This window comes from Arabidopsis lyrata (genome assembly GCF_000004255.2).
Source record: "Arabidopsis lyrata subsp. lyrata unplaced genomic scaffold ARALYscaffold_6, whole genome shotgun sequence".
In the NCBI taxonomy this organism is placed as follows: Eukaryota; Viridiplantae; Streptophyta; class Magnoliopsida; order Brassicales; family Brassicaceae; genus Arabidopsis; species Arabidopsis lyrata.
The window spans coordinates 810180-827425 of NW_003302550.1; the positions used below are offsets into that span (position 1 = coordinate 810180).

General features: G+C 39.7%; 8 protein-coding genes across 8 annotated transcripts; 7 read left to right on the forward strand and 1 right to left on the reverse strand.

Moving 5' to 3' along the window:
- The first annotated feature begins 47 nt into the window (after nt 1-47).
- On the forward strand, nt 48-2475 carry LOC9309138. Its single transcript, XM_021020975.1, has 2 exons — nt 48-216; nt 338-2475. Exon 2 carries the CDS (start codon nt 359-361, stop codon nt 2315-2317), a length of 1959 nt encoding a protein of 652 aa, XP_020876634.1. The 5' UTR covers nt 48-216; nt 338-358; the 3' UTR covers nt 2318-2475.
- A 62-nt stretch (nt 2476-2537) lies between these two features.
- On the reverse strand, nt 2538-3924 carry LOC9307074 (40S ribosomal protein S23-2). Its single transcript, XM_002873024.2, has 4 exons — nt 3807-3924; nt 3157-3312; nt 2952-3078; nt 2538-2855 (listed from the first exon to the last, which is right to left on the reverse strand). The coding sequence occupies exons 1-4, from the start codon at nt 3809-3811 to the stop codon at nt 2715-2717; spliced, it is 429 nt and encodes a 142-aa protein (XP_002873070.1). The 5' UTR covers nt 3812-3924; the 3' UTR covers nt 2538-2714.
- Nucleotides 3925-4139: 215 nt separating this feature from the next.
- On the forward strand, nt 4140-7148 carry LOC9309139. Its single transcript, XM_021020976.1, has 7 exons — nt 4140-4496; nt 4682-5145; nt 5357-5548; nt 5633-5872; nt 6002-6219; nt 6311-6565; nt 6667-7148. The coding sequence occupies exons 2-7, from the start codon at nt 4728-4730 to the stop codon at nt 6901-6903; spliced, it is 1560 nt and encodes a 519-aa protein (XP_020876635.1). The 5' UTR covers nt 4140-4496; nt 4682-4727; the 3' UTR covers nt 6904-7148.
- A 312-nt stretch (nt 7149-7460) lies between these two features.
- Nucleotides 7461-8632, forward strand: LOC9307075 (putative F-box/kelch-repeat protein At5g02980). The gene has a single exon (XM_002870959.2). The coding sequence runs from the start codon at nt 7567-7569 to the stop codon at nt 8608-8610; it is 1044 nt and encodes a 347-aa protein (XP_002871005.2). The 5' UTR covers nt 7461-7566; the 3' UTR covers nt 8611-8632.
- A 1748-nt stretch (nt 8633-10380) lies between these two features.
- On the forward strand, nt 10381-11814 carry LOC9307076 (putative F-box/kelch-repeat protein At5g03000). Its single transcript, XM_021020977.1, has one exon. It carries the CDS (start codon nt 10531-10533, stop codon nt 11692-11694), a length of 1164 nt encoding a protein of 387 aa, XP_020876636.1. The 5' UTR covers nt 10381-10530; the 3' UTR covers nt 11695-11814.
- Nucleotides 11815-11989: 175 nt separating this feature from the next.
- On the forward strand, nt 11990-12608 carry LOC9307077 (putative F-box/kelch-repeat protein At5g03000). The gene is given in 2 exon segments (XM_002870961.2): nt 11990-12484; nt 12487-12608. Coding segments are annotated over 2 exon segments (471 nt in total). The 5' UTR covers nt 11990-12045; the 3' UTR covers nt 12519-12608.
- A 1144-nt stretch (nt 12609-13752) lies between these two features.
- On the forward strand, nt 13753-15163 carry LOC9307078 (putative F-box/kelch-repeat protein At5g03000). The gene has a single exon (XM_002870962.2). It carries the CDS (start codon nt 13775-13777, stop codon nt 15041-15043), a length of 1269 nt encoding a protein of 422 aa, XP_002871008.2. The 5' UTR covers nt 13753-13774; the 3' UTR covers nt 15044-15163.
- A 612-nt stretch (nt 15164-15775) lies between these two features.
- On the forward strand, nt 15776-17080 carry LOC110227834 (putative F-box/kelch-repeat protein At3g46050; the record flags this gene model as incomplete). Its single annotated transcript, XM_021023596.1, has 2 exons — nt 15776-15934; nt 16163-17080. Coding segments are annotated over 2 exons (990 nt in total), but the record flags the coding sequence as incomplete, so codon positions are not given.
- Nucleotides 17081-17246: the final 166 nt, after the last annotated feature.

Genomic DNA, 17246 nt, shown 5'->3' on the forward strand with positions numbered 1-17246 from the left:
ATAAAGAGGGAAAAGCAAAGGTTTGAAAATTTTGAACCTCAATGTAGGGCTGTGATGAGTCGCGACAAAATCAAGTACTGCCACGTGGCATATTGCTTCACGTACACGTAGCTCTCTCATAAACCCACCTCAAAACTCAGTCATTTCGTTGCGGTCTTCTTTCTTCCCCAAAATCAAAAGCTTTCGTCGCCAGAGAAACCGTCACGACCACCGGAGGTCTGTTCGCTTTTTTTCTCCGATTATTTTCTTCGTCTCTTGTATGATTGTACTGTTTTTGCTTTAATGAAAGAATATACTAAAGCAAATTCTGCTGATTTTTTGTTTCTTCGTTGTCTAGGGATTTTTGTTGGTGCTCGTTATGTCTACGGAACCAGAAGGAGTCGAATCTGACTCTAACACTGATTTTTCCGTGAATGCGTCGAGGTTTGACAACGGAGTGGCTCACACATCTGAAACCCTAGCTGATCCCATGAGCTTTCAAGCTCAAGACCTGGTAGTGAAGCTCACTGAAGTTGAGCGAAAAGGCTTTGTCTCTGCTCGTGGTGATAAGGATAGTCTCTGTAATGGGGTTGATTATGATGCAGAATCTGGGGATTTTGGTGAGAACAGAAACCTAGATGGCTCAGGAGAGAAAGAATCAAAGTTTGAGAATTTAGATGGTGTGGTTTTAGCTGGTTCAGATCTGCTTAAGAGCAAGGATAAGAATGGTTTTGCTGATGAAAATCTGAAGCTTTTTGACTCAGATTTGGTTTGGGCTAAAATAAGAAGCTATCCATGGTGGCCTGGACAGGTGATTGATGCATCTGTTGCATCTAAAGCTGCGAAGAAGCATTTCAAGAAGAAAGGAAATCTCTTGGTTGCGTATTTTGGGGATTGTACTTTTGCTTGGAATAATGCATCTCAGGTAAAGCCTTTTCATCAGAATTTCTCTCAAATGCAGGAGCAGAGTAATTTGGCTGAGTTTCGTGATGCTATTGATTGTGCTTTGGATGAGGTTTCAAGGAGAGTAGAGTTTGGTTTATCTTGCTCTTGTGTTTCAGTGGAAGCCTATAACAAACTCAAGACTCAGAACATAATCAATGCTGGAATTCGTGAGGACTCACGTGTTAGATACGGTGGAGACAAGTTATCTGATGCAATCTCTTTTGAACCTGCGAAACTTATGGATTATATGAAGCGTTTAGCTTGCTTTCCTAGCTATGATGCGACTGCGAAGCTGCAATTTGTGATAAACCGAGCTCAGGTATTGGCTTTTCAACAATGGAAAGACTATTCTCCCTTCATTGACTATGAAACATTTCTAAGGTCGGTAGAATCTGCTGCGACCTTAGCTTCTCTCCCGGAAGCAAATATGCATGAAGGAATATCTTTCAAAAAGAGAAAGACATATTACAAAGATAATGCTGAACAGACAAAGGAGAAAGCTTTGTCGGATTTGATTGTAAAGAAACGCTGTGGGAGCAGATCAACTGAGAAATTGGATGGTAAGTCGCATTCTGAAAAGAAGCGTAAGGTTGAGTCTTCGGAATCTGGTAAGTCTGAGAAAAAGATCAAGAACAACCAGCAAAAAGAGGATTCAGTGTGTGATGCTAATAAACTGCAGAAAGTGGCTGAACCATCTCACGGAATTGGAGTGGAAAATGATATGAATTCTTTAACTCCTACACTTAAGCCTTGCAGTGATTCTAAATCTACGGAAGTTGAGAATGAGAAAACAAAGAAGCCGAGACCCGAAGAGCTTGCTGAAAGAAAGATTTCTTCTCCTGATGAGATGCTCTCGAGCCTTCACGCTGCCACCCCAACAGGGGTACCCGATTCAATCAGCATAGACCCCTTGAACTATATAGATTTTGAACAGTTCATTAATGAACTATCTTGCAGTAAACTCAATGATGACTCAAAGAAGGCAAGTATCACTGAAACATCAGAACCTTGTGTTCAAAAAGACTCTGCAGAGGAGATCTTACCTGCAAATAAAGAAATAACTGGCTCAGGCTCGAAAGAGCAAACTGGTCTCAAGGACTGTTCTGCAGATTCATCACCTTATGCGTTAGTCCTCAACTTTGCGGATTCAGGTTTGGTTCCATCTGAAGAAAAGCTGAACGAGATATTTAACCGTTATGGTCCTCTCCATGAGTCGAAGACTAAGGTCACGAAGAAGGGCAAGAGAGCCAAAGTTGTGTTCAAAAGAGGGGAAGACGCAAAGACTGCCTTCAGCAGCGCCGGGAAATACAGCATCTTTGGACCCTCTCTTCTAAGTTACAGACTCGAGTATGTTTGCCCCAAAGCGAAAAAGAGCAACAACATGACTGATTGATACACATCGTAGGCATCTCTTAACTTTCAGAGGTTAGGGTCTAATCAGAGTACGTCAGCTAGGTTTTATGATGAGAGTAGATTTTCGATAAATAAAAGTAACAATCTTGTGTTAAGACTAAGATTATAAGTTCGGTAGTGATTGTTGAATCTTAATTACTTATGAGTTATTATGAACAACAAAAGCAAGACTGGCTGGATATGGTAACAACAACTGAAGATGAGACTTAAAATAGTAGATTGATTAAACACCAATAATATTAAACGATCATGTCTGAACTCAAAAACTCATTGAAAGTAACACATCAAGTTCTTGAATCTTAAAGTAGAACAGAACAAAGAGTTTAAACTGAACTATCAAAATCCATTACAAAAGCTTGAAGCTCTGTATGGGTTGTTTAAGATCTTGGCTTCTCCTTCTTTTCCTTGAAGAGGGCCAAGAGTGAAACACCAGAAACCTTCACGACCTTGAACCTAACTCCAGGAATATCTCCCACAGCATGACCCTTACGACCAAATCCAGCAATCAAGACCTCATCCTGCAACAACATTAACAAGAAATGATTCAACACATGAAAGAAACACCAATCCACGGTGTGATGATTGGATATACAGAGGCATTTCATGTGACTTACGTTTTCTTCGATGTAGTTCAAACAACCATCATTGGGGACAAAGGCAGCAATCTTCTTTCCATTCTTGATAAGCTGAACTCTAGCACACTTACGGATAGCAGAGTTAGGCTGCTTAGCCTCAATACCGCTGCACAATAAAACACAAAGAGTCAAAATGCTATACTCAAAAAACCATTAATAAAATCAAATTTATGTTTTGACATACATTTTCTCAAGGACAATTCCTTTAGCGTGAGAAGAACCAGCAAAAGGCTTCTTCCATTCATTTCCCAAGTGAGACTTCTTGTACTGCTTGTCAGCCCACCTCTGGTTGATTCGGAGTCTCTTCAGCTTACGCCCAGCTCCCATACCACGTGTCTTACTGTTAACATTTCATCACAAAATAACGTTTCAGAACTTCATTCGATAAACTATAGTTGAAACTCAGACCACCAATAAGCCAATTCATCCAAGTATTAACAATAAGATAGAACATTTCTCTCTACTACTTCATCAAGAGTGAGATTCAAAAACCAAGAACATAAATAATCAATTAAGAGATAACTAAATCACAAGTTTTCTACCACACTAGAACTCCAGATTAGCTCATATCTCTTTAGTGTATACAAACATAAAAACCATGTAGCAAACATATCCAGAAATGAAGACGAATTGCTGATAGAATCAGTCCCAATCAAAAACCATAAGTAAATATTCGAATAATGAAACCATTTCCAACAATAAGAAAAAACACAGCAGACTCTATAAAATCCTCTACAATTCATGGAAACAACAAATGAATCAGATCAATAAACCGGTAAAAGAGAGAAATGAGATAGGAACACGAAGGATAGATCTAAGAGAGGAGATACGTACCCCATGTTTGTTGATGGAGGAGAAAGATCAACAGCAAAGAGGTATTTGCAGGAAGCACAGAGATGATAGCTCTTAAGCGGCTGAGAAAACCCTAAACCTAGTGAAGGCAGTGACTCTTAATATATGCGATTTTGGTATACCTGAGCGGATTTATTATACTTGGCCCATTAATTATAGGCCCATCAAAACATGGGCTTCTAATATCGTTGGATCTAATGGACGGTATAGATGACTTACACGTATACGCCCGTGCTAATAATACCCCACCATACCTACACCTCCCGCCACGTCAGCATAACCCGTAATCCTTACGGAACCGGCTGTAACAGGTAAAAGAAACACACAAAGAGTGAACTGCCCGCACGACACTCACTGGCTCAGCCGGTCCCCACCACTTAACCGTCGATACCACGACAGACCGACGTGGACAAATCAGAACCGTTTATTTCAAAAAGGCAATTCTGATCCAGTGGTCCATGTTTTTTTAATGCGCCAGCTAAAGAGGAAGAGAGAGAGTCAAAAGAAAGAAAGCTCCAGAATCTCGTCAATGGCGGACTGGGTTTTTTCACCTTAGCCAGTCAAATCAAGGAGGCGATGGAGAATAATGAAAAAAAAAGTTTAGCTGAAGAATAAATTGAAGATTTGAATCAAACCATTAGTCTTGTGTCTAAGCTGTTTCTACGTCATTTGGTAAGACAAGCTTTTGTCTCCTTTCGCTTTCTTTATGAAAAAAAAAAGAGAGATATGATTCGTTATTCCAATTTTATTTTCCAAGTTTTTTAAAATAAAAATGGTGAGCTTGAATTTCACGCTATGTAAAAGTGTCACTCGCAGCTCATTTCTCTCTCTGATTCTTTATATAAATGAATGTACAGGTTTTGCTGTGAAGTGTTGGTTCGGATTTAGGTTCGGATAAGGAAGATGGAGGAGATTAGAGGAGTGCCTACGTGGCAGGAGGAGTTAGCGAGTCTCGTCGACGCCGGATTACGATACGACGGAGCACCGATCGATTTAACGGCGGCTACTGAAATCGGGTCAAAGAGATCGGGTTTTGTGTCGGCGGATGGATCCGGATCCGAACCGAAGGAGACATTGAAAGATCAAGTGACGGGATTCATGAAATCTTGGGGAGAGATGCTTCTTGAGCTCGCGAAAGGATGCAAGGACATTGTGCAGCAGACGGTGGTGACTGAGGACTCATTCGTAGTACGGAAGCTCCGGAAACCGGCGGCTAAAGTGTCGAAGAAGCTTAGCTTTCTAAACGAATTCTTGCCTGAGGATCGTGATCCGATTCACGCTTGGCCTGTGATTTTCTTCGTCTTCCTCTTAGCACTCGCAGGTAATCAATTAAGTAGATTGTGTACGTTAGCTTAGTATTTGTGTGTAGTTCATAATCTCCTTCACAGTATTCGAGGAATTTCTTGGCTCGGCGATGTTTTGGTCGTCTATAGTTAACTCATTTCTGCTTACATGTAGCTAAATAGCAGTATTATTAGAGTTAGTGCAAAGGTTTGAGTCCTTGCATTGACATATTCAACTTTGAAGTGCAGCATTAAGCTTTAGTCCAGAGCACGATAGACCAGTGACAGTGATAAAGAAACTGCGTTTACATCCTACCGGTGCTACCCGTGTACAGCTTCCAGATGGTAGATATATAGCTTACCAAGAGCTAGGTGTTTCAGCAGAAAAAGCAAGATACTCTTTAGTTACGCCCCATTCTTTTCTTTCCTCTCGACTTGCAGGTATTCAAATTATTTTTCCATCGGTTTTAGTTACTTCCCATTACGTTTTGTTTGGCTCTAATGTTTGGAATTTACTTAATGAAGGCATACCTGGAGTGAAGAAATCATTGCTTGTGGAGTATGGTGTCCGTTTAGTGTCATATGATCTTCCAGGGTTTGGAGAGAGTGATCCTCATCGAGGTCGAAACCTTAGCTCAGCAGCCTCAGATATGATTAACCTAGCAGCTGCTATCGGAATTGATGAGAAATTCTGGTTACTTGGCTACTCTACTGGTAGTATGCATACATGGGCTGCAATGAAATATTTTCCTGGGAAAATTGCAGGTATTAACAATGTTCCTATACTGCTTTATACTTTTCTAATCATTAGAATACCAGTCATGGTTTTGCTACTGTGATGGCTTTAAAAATGCAAGACTGCTGCTCATTGGGTTTGGTTTTGTGAAACTACAGGAGCTGCAATGGTGGCTCCGGTGATTAACCCCTATGAACCAAGCATGGCCAAGGAAGAGATGGTAAAAACATGGGAGCAATGGCTAACAAAGAGGAAATTCATGTACTTTTTAGCACGGCGGTTTCCTATTCTTCTTCCTTTCTTCTACCGTAGATCTTTTCTCTCTGGTAAACTCGATCAGCTCGATGAGTGGATGGCATTGTCATTAGGAGAAAAGGTACTAAATCTCGTCCATTGTAGATCACAAAGAGAGGAATTCTCTAGGAGAAAGAGTGATCATATCTGCTAACTCTGTTTTCATCTTGCAGGATAAACTTCTGATCAAAGATCCAACGTTTCAAGAATTTTACCAAAGGAACGTTGAAGAATCCGTCCGTCAAGGAATCACAAAACCATTTGTAGAAGAATCCGTGCTTCAAGTATCGAATTGGGGCTTTACTCTTTCTGAATTCCGCACACAGAAGAAATGTACAACCAATGGTGTCCTTTCTTGGCTCATGTCAATGTACAGTGAAGCTGAATGTGAACTAATCGGATTTCGAAAACCCATTCACATATGGCAGGTAAGTTCTGCACCATAAAATGCATAGTTTATTTAGTAATATTCAAGTTAATCAAACTGTTTTGTGTATGTTAAGATAGTTTGATTTTTGTTTCTTTAAAGGGAATGGAGGATCGAGTGGCGCCACCGTCAATGAGTGACTACATCAGCAGAATGATTCCTGAAGCAACTGTACATAAGATTCCAAACGAAGGTCACTTCTCGTTCTTCTATTTCTGCGATGAGTGCCACAGACAGATTTTCTATGCTCTATTCGGAGAACCCAAAGGCCAGCTTGAAAGAGTAAAAGAAACAAAGGACACTCTAGTGGAAACAGAGGCACATATGGACACTTATTAGTACTAATACAACCACCAAAAAAAAAGTAAAGAAGTAAAAAAAAAAAAAAGGTGGAAATTAGCTATAGCTAGAAAATCAAAAACTAGATATTTTTTGTTTCAGATTTTATAGGGTTACACCAAGCAGAATTTTATACTAGATGGCATTTTACATCCCAAAGGATATGTAGTTAAAGATGATTTATCAATGGTTATGATAGTACTACTAGATTCGGAAAATAAAATTACAAAAGAAGAAGACAGATATGGAAGTTATAGTAATCATATCATTAAATAAGTGAGCTATTACAAACAACTCTTTTGCCGGCTATCTTGCTCAAGCAACCTTATATGCAACCTTATTATATTTCGTTGTTATTCTCTTGGGTCTTGCATGAACTTTCCCATACTAGGAATGATGAATAAATGTTTTTAGACGTTTGCTTTTGCATTCACCGCCTAGGAAATAAAAAGTTAATTATATAATAACCGTAATAAAAGTTTAAAAATTAATTAAGATATTCTCAAATTATCCTTGTTAAAATATCACAAATTCCCCACAATATCATAAGAGATCTCAGATATTTTCTAAAAAAAAGATTATTTAATAAAAGCATCTGAAATCTAGGCGTAGTTATAACTTGAAGGTGCTACATAAACCCTAAATCATCTGAGAGATCGAAAAATGAAAACGGAAGAGATGAAGGAATCATCAGAGGCTGATCCTCCTCCTTCTCCGACGTCGTTTTCTTCGTTACCATACGACATCATTCTCAACTGTTTGGCTCGTGTCTCGAGATTCCATTATCCAACTCTATCTCTCGTCTCCAAGGGTTTCCGATCTCTCATCGCCTCCCGTGAGCTCTACGCTACACGATCCCGCATCGGAAAAACCGAGAGTTTCCTCTATATCTGCTTAAACCTGACTAAGAACCAAAACCCTAAGTATCGCTGGTTCACACTTCCCCCAGTTCCCAACAACCAGAAATTACTACCCATCCGTTTGTTTCCTTATCATCTCAAATCCTCAACCGTCATCTCAACTGGTTCAGAGATTTACAGAATCGGAGGCCTCCTTTGGGGAAATAGAAACAAGAGCGTGTCGGTTTTTGATTGTCGATCTAATCAATCGCGTAGACTCCCAAAAATGCGTCTACCTCGAGCTTCTGCTGCCGCTCATGTCATTGACGGTAAGATCTATGTTATTGGAGGCTACAAGTACAATGATAGCCAGAACCAAGGAGAGGTTTATGACCCAAAGACCCAAACTTGGGAGCCAATATTGCTCACAACACCACTAGATCTCACCACTCAAGTGTGTCGAAAAGTTTATGACAGGCATGGCATGAATATTTGCTTTGTAGAGATAGACAACTTGTTGTGCCAAATATCTGTATCCGACGGGAAGCTAAATTGGCGTCATCCAAGGGGAGATGATATTGGCTGGGCTAGGGTTAAGAGACTTGAACAGGAACGCTTCGGTAATCATCTTGTTTATGTGGAAAAATCCGGCGGAGGAAGAAGAGTGACAGTGTGGTGGAACTCTGTGGTGTTTCACTATCGGTCTAGGGAATATGAAACAGAGATTTGGTGTGCAGAGATTTCGTTTGAGAGACACGGTTTAGAAGAGCTCTGGGGATTTGTTGAATGGTCTAAAAAAGTGTTTACATTTAATGGATGTGACTCTCCTACGAATTTCGTTATGGATTCTGCCATTGTGACCTGTTGATGAATGGGATTTATTTTTAGTTTTTGAGAGACTTTTAAATTTTTTTTTGAAACACTATCCTAGACTACGAAGAGGGTTACGACCCTGCAAAGACCCAATCTTGGGAGCCATTATTGGATACAACACTAGATCTCACCACTCAAATGAGTGTGGTTCCAGGTATATTGGTTATGGGTGGAAACAGGGCCGGTCCAAAGTTTCAAAATTTTCTTTGATACCCTACGCATAACTAAAAATTTAGGCCGTTTTGTTAATGTAAAAAAAAAAATTCTCCCAAAAAAAATATTTTATAATGTGAGACCCTAAGCGATGGCTTCACTTGCTTGCCCTTCGGACCGGCTCTGGGTGGAAAAGTGTATGTATGCCACTAATGGTTTGAAGCTTAAAACAAATATTTGTTTGGTAGAGAACGTGTTGTGTCTAATGTCGCATTCCAATCACAATCTTTATTGGAACAATCCTAAGGAAGATTTGGTGTGGAGGTTTGTTAAAGCAGGACTTGAAGAACTTTCTCAATATCCATATTTTTAAAAAAATCATAATTCGGCGCTAGCTAACTCCGGCGGAGGAAGAAGAGTGACAGTGTGGTGAAAGTCGGTGGTGATTCACCCTCGAGATCACCATTGCACTAAGGAATGTAAAACGGAGATTTGGTGTGCAGAGGTTTCTTTTGAGAGATGCGGTTTAAAAGAGCTTTGGGGATTTGTTGAATGGTCTAAGAATGTAATTACCTTTGACGGATGTGACTCTCGTTCCGATTTCCTTTTGCATTAAATCCTGCGATTAGCACACATTAATTTATATGTCCAATGATTTTGTTAGGATCATATATAGATGGATCGAGAGGATTTAAGGTTTTCTTTTCTTTTATTTTTAATGGTTTTCTAAGAGAGATTTCATATGTACTACTCCCTATTTCCTTAATAATTTATTTGTTTTTTTTCCTCAAAAGCTTTATTTATTGCATAGCGTTTGAACAAACAAAGTCATAATGTAGAGCTTGGGAAATCGAATAAGGAACCAAATAATGAAAGAAGAAGTTTGCATCTTCAGGGTATTCTCTACTTAGCCATTATGTCAGCTGGCTTGTTGAATTCTCTTTTGATCCAGCTGAAGCGTATTTCTGCTAATTTGTTTCTCCAGAAACTCACTTCCCTTATCCAACTATGAACTTCAAAGTTTGCACTCTCCTTCAGATTTTTTTTTGGATTATGCTATTTTGAAATATTGATCTATGGATTTTGTTTTAGTTTTTGAGAGAGTTTTAGATTTTCTTCGTGAGGATTTTTCTGAACATCTTGAATCTGATTTCAAAAGATAATAAAAAAAATTACATTGGTGTTTATGTATCTCTAAATTACTAAATATCATCCCACCACTTGTGAAAGAGTATATCGTTGGGTTAGGTAATGATCACTTGAACTCTTACGTGAAATAATGTTCTCGAATTTAGACCTTCCACTATATGTCCCTTCGTTTCAATTCTTGTTTCTCAAACAAGATTCGACTATGGGTTTTTCTTTTTATGCGCACGAATTTATTTTGTTCATATTCCTTGCTTGGTAAAGATTTGGATTCTAATGTTGCATATCAATAACACTTCCTAGGTTTGCTTTTTCGAATGCATGTATGAAACCCGTAGTGAGAATATCTCTATATTAAATTATAAAAGTTTAATTATGATATTCTCAAGACTCTCTTTTAAAAATATCACAAAGCCATGTTTATATATCTGAAGAGATCTCGGAAATTTTCCTAAATTATAAATGTTCCCGAAATTTAGGGTTTAGCTTAGTCGTAGCAAACATGCGTTGATGCTACGGAGTAAAATATATAAATAAATTGAAGGTAAAAACGCATCTATATAAAAAATCAAAGCACAAACCCTAAAACCTCCCAGAAAGGCAGAAACAGAACACAATGTTTGCCTCGTGTCTCGAGATTGTTTTTTTCCTTGCCGGAAGACATAATTCTCAATTTTCTTCGTCACCGGACGAAAATGAGACGAAGAAATCATCAGACACTCCTCCGACAGTATTTTTGTCGTTACCCGACGAAATCATTCTCAATTGTTTGGCTCGTGTCTCGAGATTCTATCGTCCATGTCTATCCTTGGTCAACAAGGATTTCCAATCTCTCATCGCTTCTCCTGATCTCGAGGCCACGCGATCCCGAATCGGAGTAACAGAGAAGTACCTTTATGTCTGCTTAGAGTCGAATAAGAACAACCCTAATCCTCGCTGGTTCACACTTGCACCAATTCCCAAACAACAGAAGCTGAAACCTATCCCTTTATTTCCTTATCGACATCCCACATCATCAACTGTTGTCTCTATTGGTTCAGAGATTTACATCATCGGAGGCTTCGTTAAGGGAAGGAGAAGCCAGAGAGTGTTGGTTCTAGATTGTCGATCTCATCAATGTCGTAGACTCCCCAACATGCATCAACCTCGAGTTTCTGCAGCCGTTGATGTCATCGACGGTAAGATCTACGTGATTGGAGGATACAAGTCTAACAATATCGACAATTGGGGAGAGGTTTATGATCCAAAGACCCACACGTGGGAGCCAATATTACCCACAACACTTGATCTCACCACTCAAAAGAGTGTGGTTCCAGGTAGCTTGGTAATGGGTGGGAAAGTCTATGGCATGGTTGGTTTGAAGGTTAACTTGAACCCGAATATTTGTTTGGTAGAGATAGACAACATGATGTGCCAAATATCGGTTTGCAAAGGGATATTACTTTGGTATGATTCAGAGGAAGATTTGGAGTGGAGTAGGGTAAGAGGACTTGAAGGACTGCCCCGTAGTTCATATTTTCCTTGTTATCTTGTTTCGGTTGCAAATTATAACGGAGGAAGAAGAGTGATAGTTTGGTGGAAGTCAGTGGTGTTTGGCCGTCTAGGTCTCAATTGGACTAAGGAATGTAAAACGGAGATTTGGTGTGCAGAGATATCGTTGGAGAGACGCGGTTTTGGAGAGCTTTGGGGATTTGTCGAATGGTCAAACAATGTGTTTACTTACGACGGATGTGATTCTCCTTCAGATTTCTTTCTGCATTCGGCTTTTGTGACTTATTAATTTAGTAGGATGTTTTTTAGTTTTGAGAGAATTTTAGGATTTGTGGGAATTTTTCTTTAACATTGATCAGTTTTGCTTTCGATTATTAAAAGTTTCGTATCAATGAATAATTTATCAGTTCTTTTCTTGCACGAGACTGTCTTTTTTTGTGTGTGAGACCTGACGAGATTGTCTTTGAATTTTAACAAAAACAAAGCGAGGTGATCAAATCACTAGAGGCCCATTTATACGAAGGCCCATAGAACCTTGAATATTAAAAATTGGTTTTGGGTCAAAAAGCTCATAAACAAAAATAGATACATAAACCCTAAATCGAGAACCTCCCAGAATCTTAAGACGACGACGGAAGAGATGAGTAAATCGTCAACAGAGTCTCCGACAACGACGACGTCGTTTTGTTCGTTACCGTTCGACGTCATTCTCAATTGTCTGGCTCGTATCTCGAGATTCCATTATCCAACTCTATCTCTCGTCTCCAAGGGTTTCCGATCTCTCATCGCTTCTCCTGAGCTCGAGACGACACGATCCCGCATGGGAATAACAGGGGATCACCTCTGTTTCTTCTTAGACCTGAATAAGAAAAACCCTAATCCTCGCTGGTTCCTAGTTTCCCCGATTCCCACACAGAAATCGAAACCCATCCCTTCGTTTCCTCATCAATATCCCAAATCCTCAACCATTGTCTCAAATGGTTCAAAGATTTACATAATCGGAGGGTTTGTCAGGAGAAAGAGAAGCAAGAGAGTGTTGATACTCGATTGTCGATCTCAACAATGCCGTAGACTCCCCAACATGCGTCTACCTCGAGTTTCTCCAGCCGCTGATGTAATCGCCGGTAAGATCTATGTGATTGGCGGTTACGAGTCGAACAATATCGATGACTGGGGAGAGGTTTATGACCCAAAGACCCAAACTTGGGAGCCATTATTGCCCACAACACTTGATCTCACCGTCCAAAAGAGTGAGGTTCCAGGTAAATTGGTTATGGGTGGGAAAGTTTATGCCATGGATGATGTGTTTGAGCTTACATTGTTGAAGGATGTATGCTTAGTAGAGATAGAGTTTGTGTTGTGCCAAATATCGCTTTGGTATGGGATGCTAGTTTGGCGTGATGCTAAGTCAGATGATTCTGGGTGGGGTAAGGTAGAGGGACTTGATGGAATCTTGCCTGATGATCTTATTTTGGTAGCAAACTCTGACGGAGGAAGAAGAAGAGTGACAGTTTGGTGGAAGTCGGAGGTGGAAATTTGGTGTGCGGAAATCTCGTTTGAGAGACGAGGCGGTTTAGAAAAACTTTGGGGGTTCGTTGAATGGTCTAAGAATGTGTTTACCTACGGTATGAGTGGCGACATATGGTGCTCTCGGTCCGGTATCCTTGTGTTTACCTACGACATATGTGACTCTCCGCCCGATATCCTTTCTGCTATTGTCACTTACTGATCAATGGACTTTGCTGTGGAGAGAGGTTTAGGGACTTGGATTGACACATGATTTCATTTTGTTATAAAACTCTGGCGGTGATGGAGGAAGATTATCAGTTTGGTGGTGTTCAGTGTTGGATTGTTACAATCAAGATGGAAGATTTTGTTTTGAATATATGGATGTCAAATTAGTTCTAATTTCTTCTTTCACTCAACTACAGTGACTCATCGATTCTCTAGTTACAGTGATTTCTCCCATGCTGTTTTGTTTGTAGGAAATCTTAATTTTTGTAAGCATTTTGTGGATGTGTAAAAACTCCTTAAGATTAGTGTGTGTTTTTAGCAAAAGAGTGCTTCTTTACAACAAAGAAGTCGTAGCACCATTCAAAACAAAACAGAACGAAAATACAGAGCTTCGTTGGGTTGGCATCAATCTCATAACAATCAAAAGGCAGAACCGGAGTTGTTTGATCTGCTAAGCATCATCTCCTTGCCCTTAACTGATCTTAGAATCGAGATAGTGTCTGCCTCTAGCATTGATCAGAATGGAAAAATAAAAATATGTAAGTTACAAAAACAAAACTTAATTGTGAAATCATGAAACGATTTTATTCAAAAAAAAAAAAAAATCATGAAACAATTACCAACTTAAAATCAAAATGAACAAACCAAAAAAAAGAAAAGGAAATCAAATCTCAATAAAGGCCCATTTAAATAAAGGCCCATCAGACCTTGAATATTCCTCTCTAATTGATGATTTAGGGTTTAAAAACTCATTAACTGAAAAAAAATCGAAACACAGAATGACGACGGAAGAGATGAGCTTCCAGAAATCATCACCAGAGTCTCCTCCTCCTCCTCCGACGTCGTTTTCTTCGTTACCGTACGACTTAGTTCTGAATTGTTTGGCTCGTGTCTCGAGAACCCGTTATCCAACTCTATCTCTCGTCTCCAAGGGTTTCCGATCTCTCATCGCTTCCCCTGAGCTCGAGGCCACACGATTCTCCATGGGAAAAACCGAGGATTGCATCTTTGTTTGCTTAAACCTCAATCAGAACAACCCTAACCCTAACTTGTTCACACTTTCCCCAATTCCCAAACAACAGGAATTACTACCCATCCCTTGGTTTCCTTATGATCAACATCCCAAATACCCAACCATTCTTGCAATTGGTGCAGAGATTTACATAATCGGAGGCTTCCTCAAGAGAACGAGAAGCAAGAGAGTGTTGATTCTCGATTGTCTATCTCATCAATGGCGTAGACTCCCAAAAATGCGTCTATCTCGAGCTTCTGCTGCCGCGGATGTAATCGACGGTAAGATCTACGTGATTGGAGGCACAAGGTCCAAGAATATCGAGAATTGGGGAGAGGTTTTTGACCCAAAGACCCAAACTTGGGAGCCAATATTGCCCACAACACTTGATCTCACCGTTCAAAAGAGTGTGGTTCCAGGTAGATTGGTAATGGGTGGGAAAGTTTATGCCATGGATGATTTGTTTCAGCTTAGATTGCTCAATGATGTTTTCTTAGTAGAGATAGAAAATGTGTTGTGCCAAATATCTCTAGCGTATGGGTATCTACTTTGGCGTGATCCTAAGGCAGATGGATCTGAGTGGAGTGACGTTTTGGGACTTACGCTTGAAGAACTGTCCCCGTATCAACCTTATTGTGTGGAAAACTCCGGCGGAGAAAGAAGAGTGAAAGTGTGGTGGGAGTCGGTGGTGAATCGCCGTCAAGGTCGCAGGCGTCGCCGTACTAATGAATTTAACACAGAGATTTGGTGTGCAGAGGTTTCGTTTGAGAGACGAGGTTTAGGAGAGCTTTGGGGATTCGTTGAATGGTCTAAAAATGTGTTTACCTGTGATGGATTTGACCCTAACCCTTTTTCTGGTTTATTTTTGCAATCAGCTATTGTCACACATTGATCATTGAGATTTTATTTTAGTTTCTTTCGGGTGAATTTTATGATTTGTGGGGATTTTCTTAGAATATTTTTTATTATGATTTTAAGAGATACTAATAAACCAAATTATATTGGTGATTTATTGTTATTTCTTACAAAAAAAAATTAATGGTGTTTTCGATTGATCAATCAATTGCTAACAACAGAGGATCTGTTAGCAGATCGAAACTGTGTACTAGCACAAATTCAAGTTGCTAGAAAAAGAAACAAAGGACATACAACATCGGATCCAAATTCAAGTAGCAGAAAGGGTTCTGAAAGGTATTATTTTCAGCCTTTATGAATCTCAAGACTAGTTCAATTCGAGGAGCAAAACAAAAAGATGAAGCAGATTTAAGAAAGCTGTTGAATTCTCCACCTTTGTTTCACTTGCAGGTTTTTGCTTTCTCTCTTTTGTTCAAACATAGAAATCGATTTTCTTAGAACTCTTCTTCATTCATATCTTATAGTAGTTGCTACTGCTATACACACACTCACTTAGACCTTTAGTTACTCCCCCTAGTCCATGCATCTACACTAAGACTAGTTTTACAAGTAAGATAAACCAATTCTTCTTTTCTATCGTGGCTCAATACTAAGCTAGATTTAGAACCACATTTCCTTATTTGGGCCTAGTTTAAGCTTAATAGCCCATTTGCCTTCTCAGTCCAAAATACAAAACGATAATCTTTTTAGTTAATTTAGTTAGGGTTAAAAAAACAGAGCTAAAATAAATCAAATCTCCCAGAACCGGAAGATTCCTACGACGACGGAAGAGATGCATAAATCATCGGAGCCTCCTCCTCCGACGTCGTTTTCTTCGTTACCGGAAGACATCGCTCTCAATTGTTTGGCTCGTATTCTGAGATTCTATATTAGGACATAATGTCCCACATCGGAAGTTAGAAGGGATTAAGTAATATATAAGGGATATGGGCCACTCCACTCATTGCCAATTAATTTTGAGTTGGAAACCCATATTCTAATATATTACTTAGATTCCTTCCAACTTCTGATGTGGGACATTATGTCCTAATATCCGCATCGGAAGAAGAGAGGATTACCTCTGTGTCTGGTTAAACCTAGACAAGTACATCGCTGAACCTCGCTGGTTCACACTCTCACCAATCCCAAACCAACAGTTCCCTATCAACATCTCGAATCCTCAACTGTTGTCTCTACTGGTTCAGAGATTTACATAATCGGAGGCTACTTTGAGGGAAAGAGAAGCACGAGAGTGTTGGTTCTCGATTGTCCATCTCATCAACTTCGTAGACTCCCCAACATGCGTCTCTCTCGAGAATCTGCAGCCGCTGATGTAATCGACGGTAGGATCTACGTGATTGGAGGCCCTTGGTCCGACAATATCGAGGATTGGGGAGAGGCTTATGATCCAAAGACCCAAACTTGGGAGCCATTATTGCCCACAACACTTGATCTCACCACTCAAAAGAGTGTGGTTCCAGGTAGATTGGTTATGGGAGGGAAAGTTTATATTTATGATGACATTGGTTATATGCCTGAGCTTCGCTTGGAGGAGAATAATGTTTGCTTGGTAGAGATAGACAACATGATGTGCCAAGTATCGGTTTGCAAAGGGGTATTACCTTGGTATGATTTGAAGTGGAGTTGGGTAAGAGGACTTGAAGGACTGCTTAATTCACATTTTCCTTGTTATCTTGTTTCGGTTGCAAATTATGACCGAGGAAGCAGAGTGACAGTTTGGTGGGAGTCGGTGGTGTTTGGCCTTCTAGGTCTCAATTATTGGACTAAGGAATGTAAAAAGGAGATTTGGTGTGCAGAGATATCGTTGGAGAGACGAGGTTCAGAAGAGCTTTGGGGATTCGTCGAATGGTCAAAGAATGTGGTTACTTTCGATGGATGTGATTCTCCCTCCGATTTCTTTTTGCATTCTGCTATTGTAACTTATTGATCAACATGATGTTGTTTTGAGTTAATTTTAGACTTTTGTGGGAATTTTTTCTATAACAGTCTTTCAGTTTTATTTTTTTTGCTTTCATTGTCTTTGAATGTGATTTTGTACTACTACTACAACTACCAAAGAGTAACAAAGGAAACTCGAAACAGAGGCACGTACATGACGGGAACACACTGTCGAAATCAAAATTACATTTGTTTTCTTTTCCAGACTTGTTATAGGGTAACACAACGCATATATAATGTTT

What these genes read in the sequence shown, in the direction of transcription:
- LOC9309139 (XM_021020976.1), top strand. Translation starts at nt 4,728, where the DNA reads ATGGAGGAGATTAGAGGAGTGCCTACGTGGCAGGAGGAGTTAGCGAGT. An exon ending in TCTTTCCTCTCGACTTGCAG is followed by an intron (nt 5,549 to 5,632) that starts GTATTCAAATTA and finishes TACTTAATGAAG; the next exon opens with GCATACCTGGAGTGAAGAAA. An exon ending in AACCCATTCACATATGGCAG is followed by an intron (nt 6,566 to 6,666) that starts GTAAGTTCTGCA and finishes GTTTCTTTAAAG; the next exon opens with GGAATGGAGGATCGAGTGGC.
- LOC9307076 (XM_021020977.1), top strand. Translation starts at nt 10,531, where the DNA reads ATGTTTGCCTCGTGTCTCGAGATTGTTTTTTTCCTTGCCGGAAGACAT.
- LOC9307075 (XM_002870959.2), top strand. Translation starts at nt 7,567, where the DNA reads ATGAAAACGGAAGAGATGAAGGAATCATCAGAGGCTGATCCTCCTCCT.
- LOC9307074 (XM_002873024.2), bottom strand. An exon ending in GGAATTGTCCTTGAGAAAAT is followed by an intron (nt 3,079 to 3,156) that starts GTATGTCAAAAC and finishes TTTATTGTGCAG; the next exon opens with CGGTATTGAGGCTAAGCAGC. An exon ending in TGAACTACATCGAAGAAAAC is followed by an intron (nt 2,856 to 2,951) that starts GTAAGTCACATG and finishes ATGTTGTTGCAG; the next exon opens with GATGAGGTCTTGATTGCTGG.
- LOC9307078 (XM_002870962.2), top strand. Translation starts at nt 13,775, where the DNA reads ATGAACAAACCAAAAAAAAGAAAAGGAAATCAAATCTCAATAAAGGCC.
- LOC9309138 (XM_021020975.1), top strand. Translation starts at nt 359, where the DNA reads ATGTCTACGGAACCAGAAGGAGTCGAATCTGACTCTAACACTGATTTT.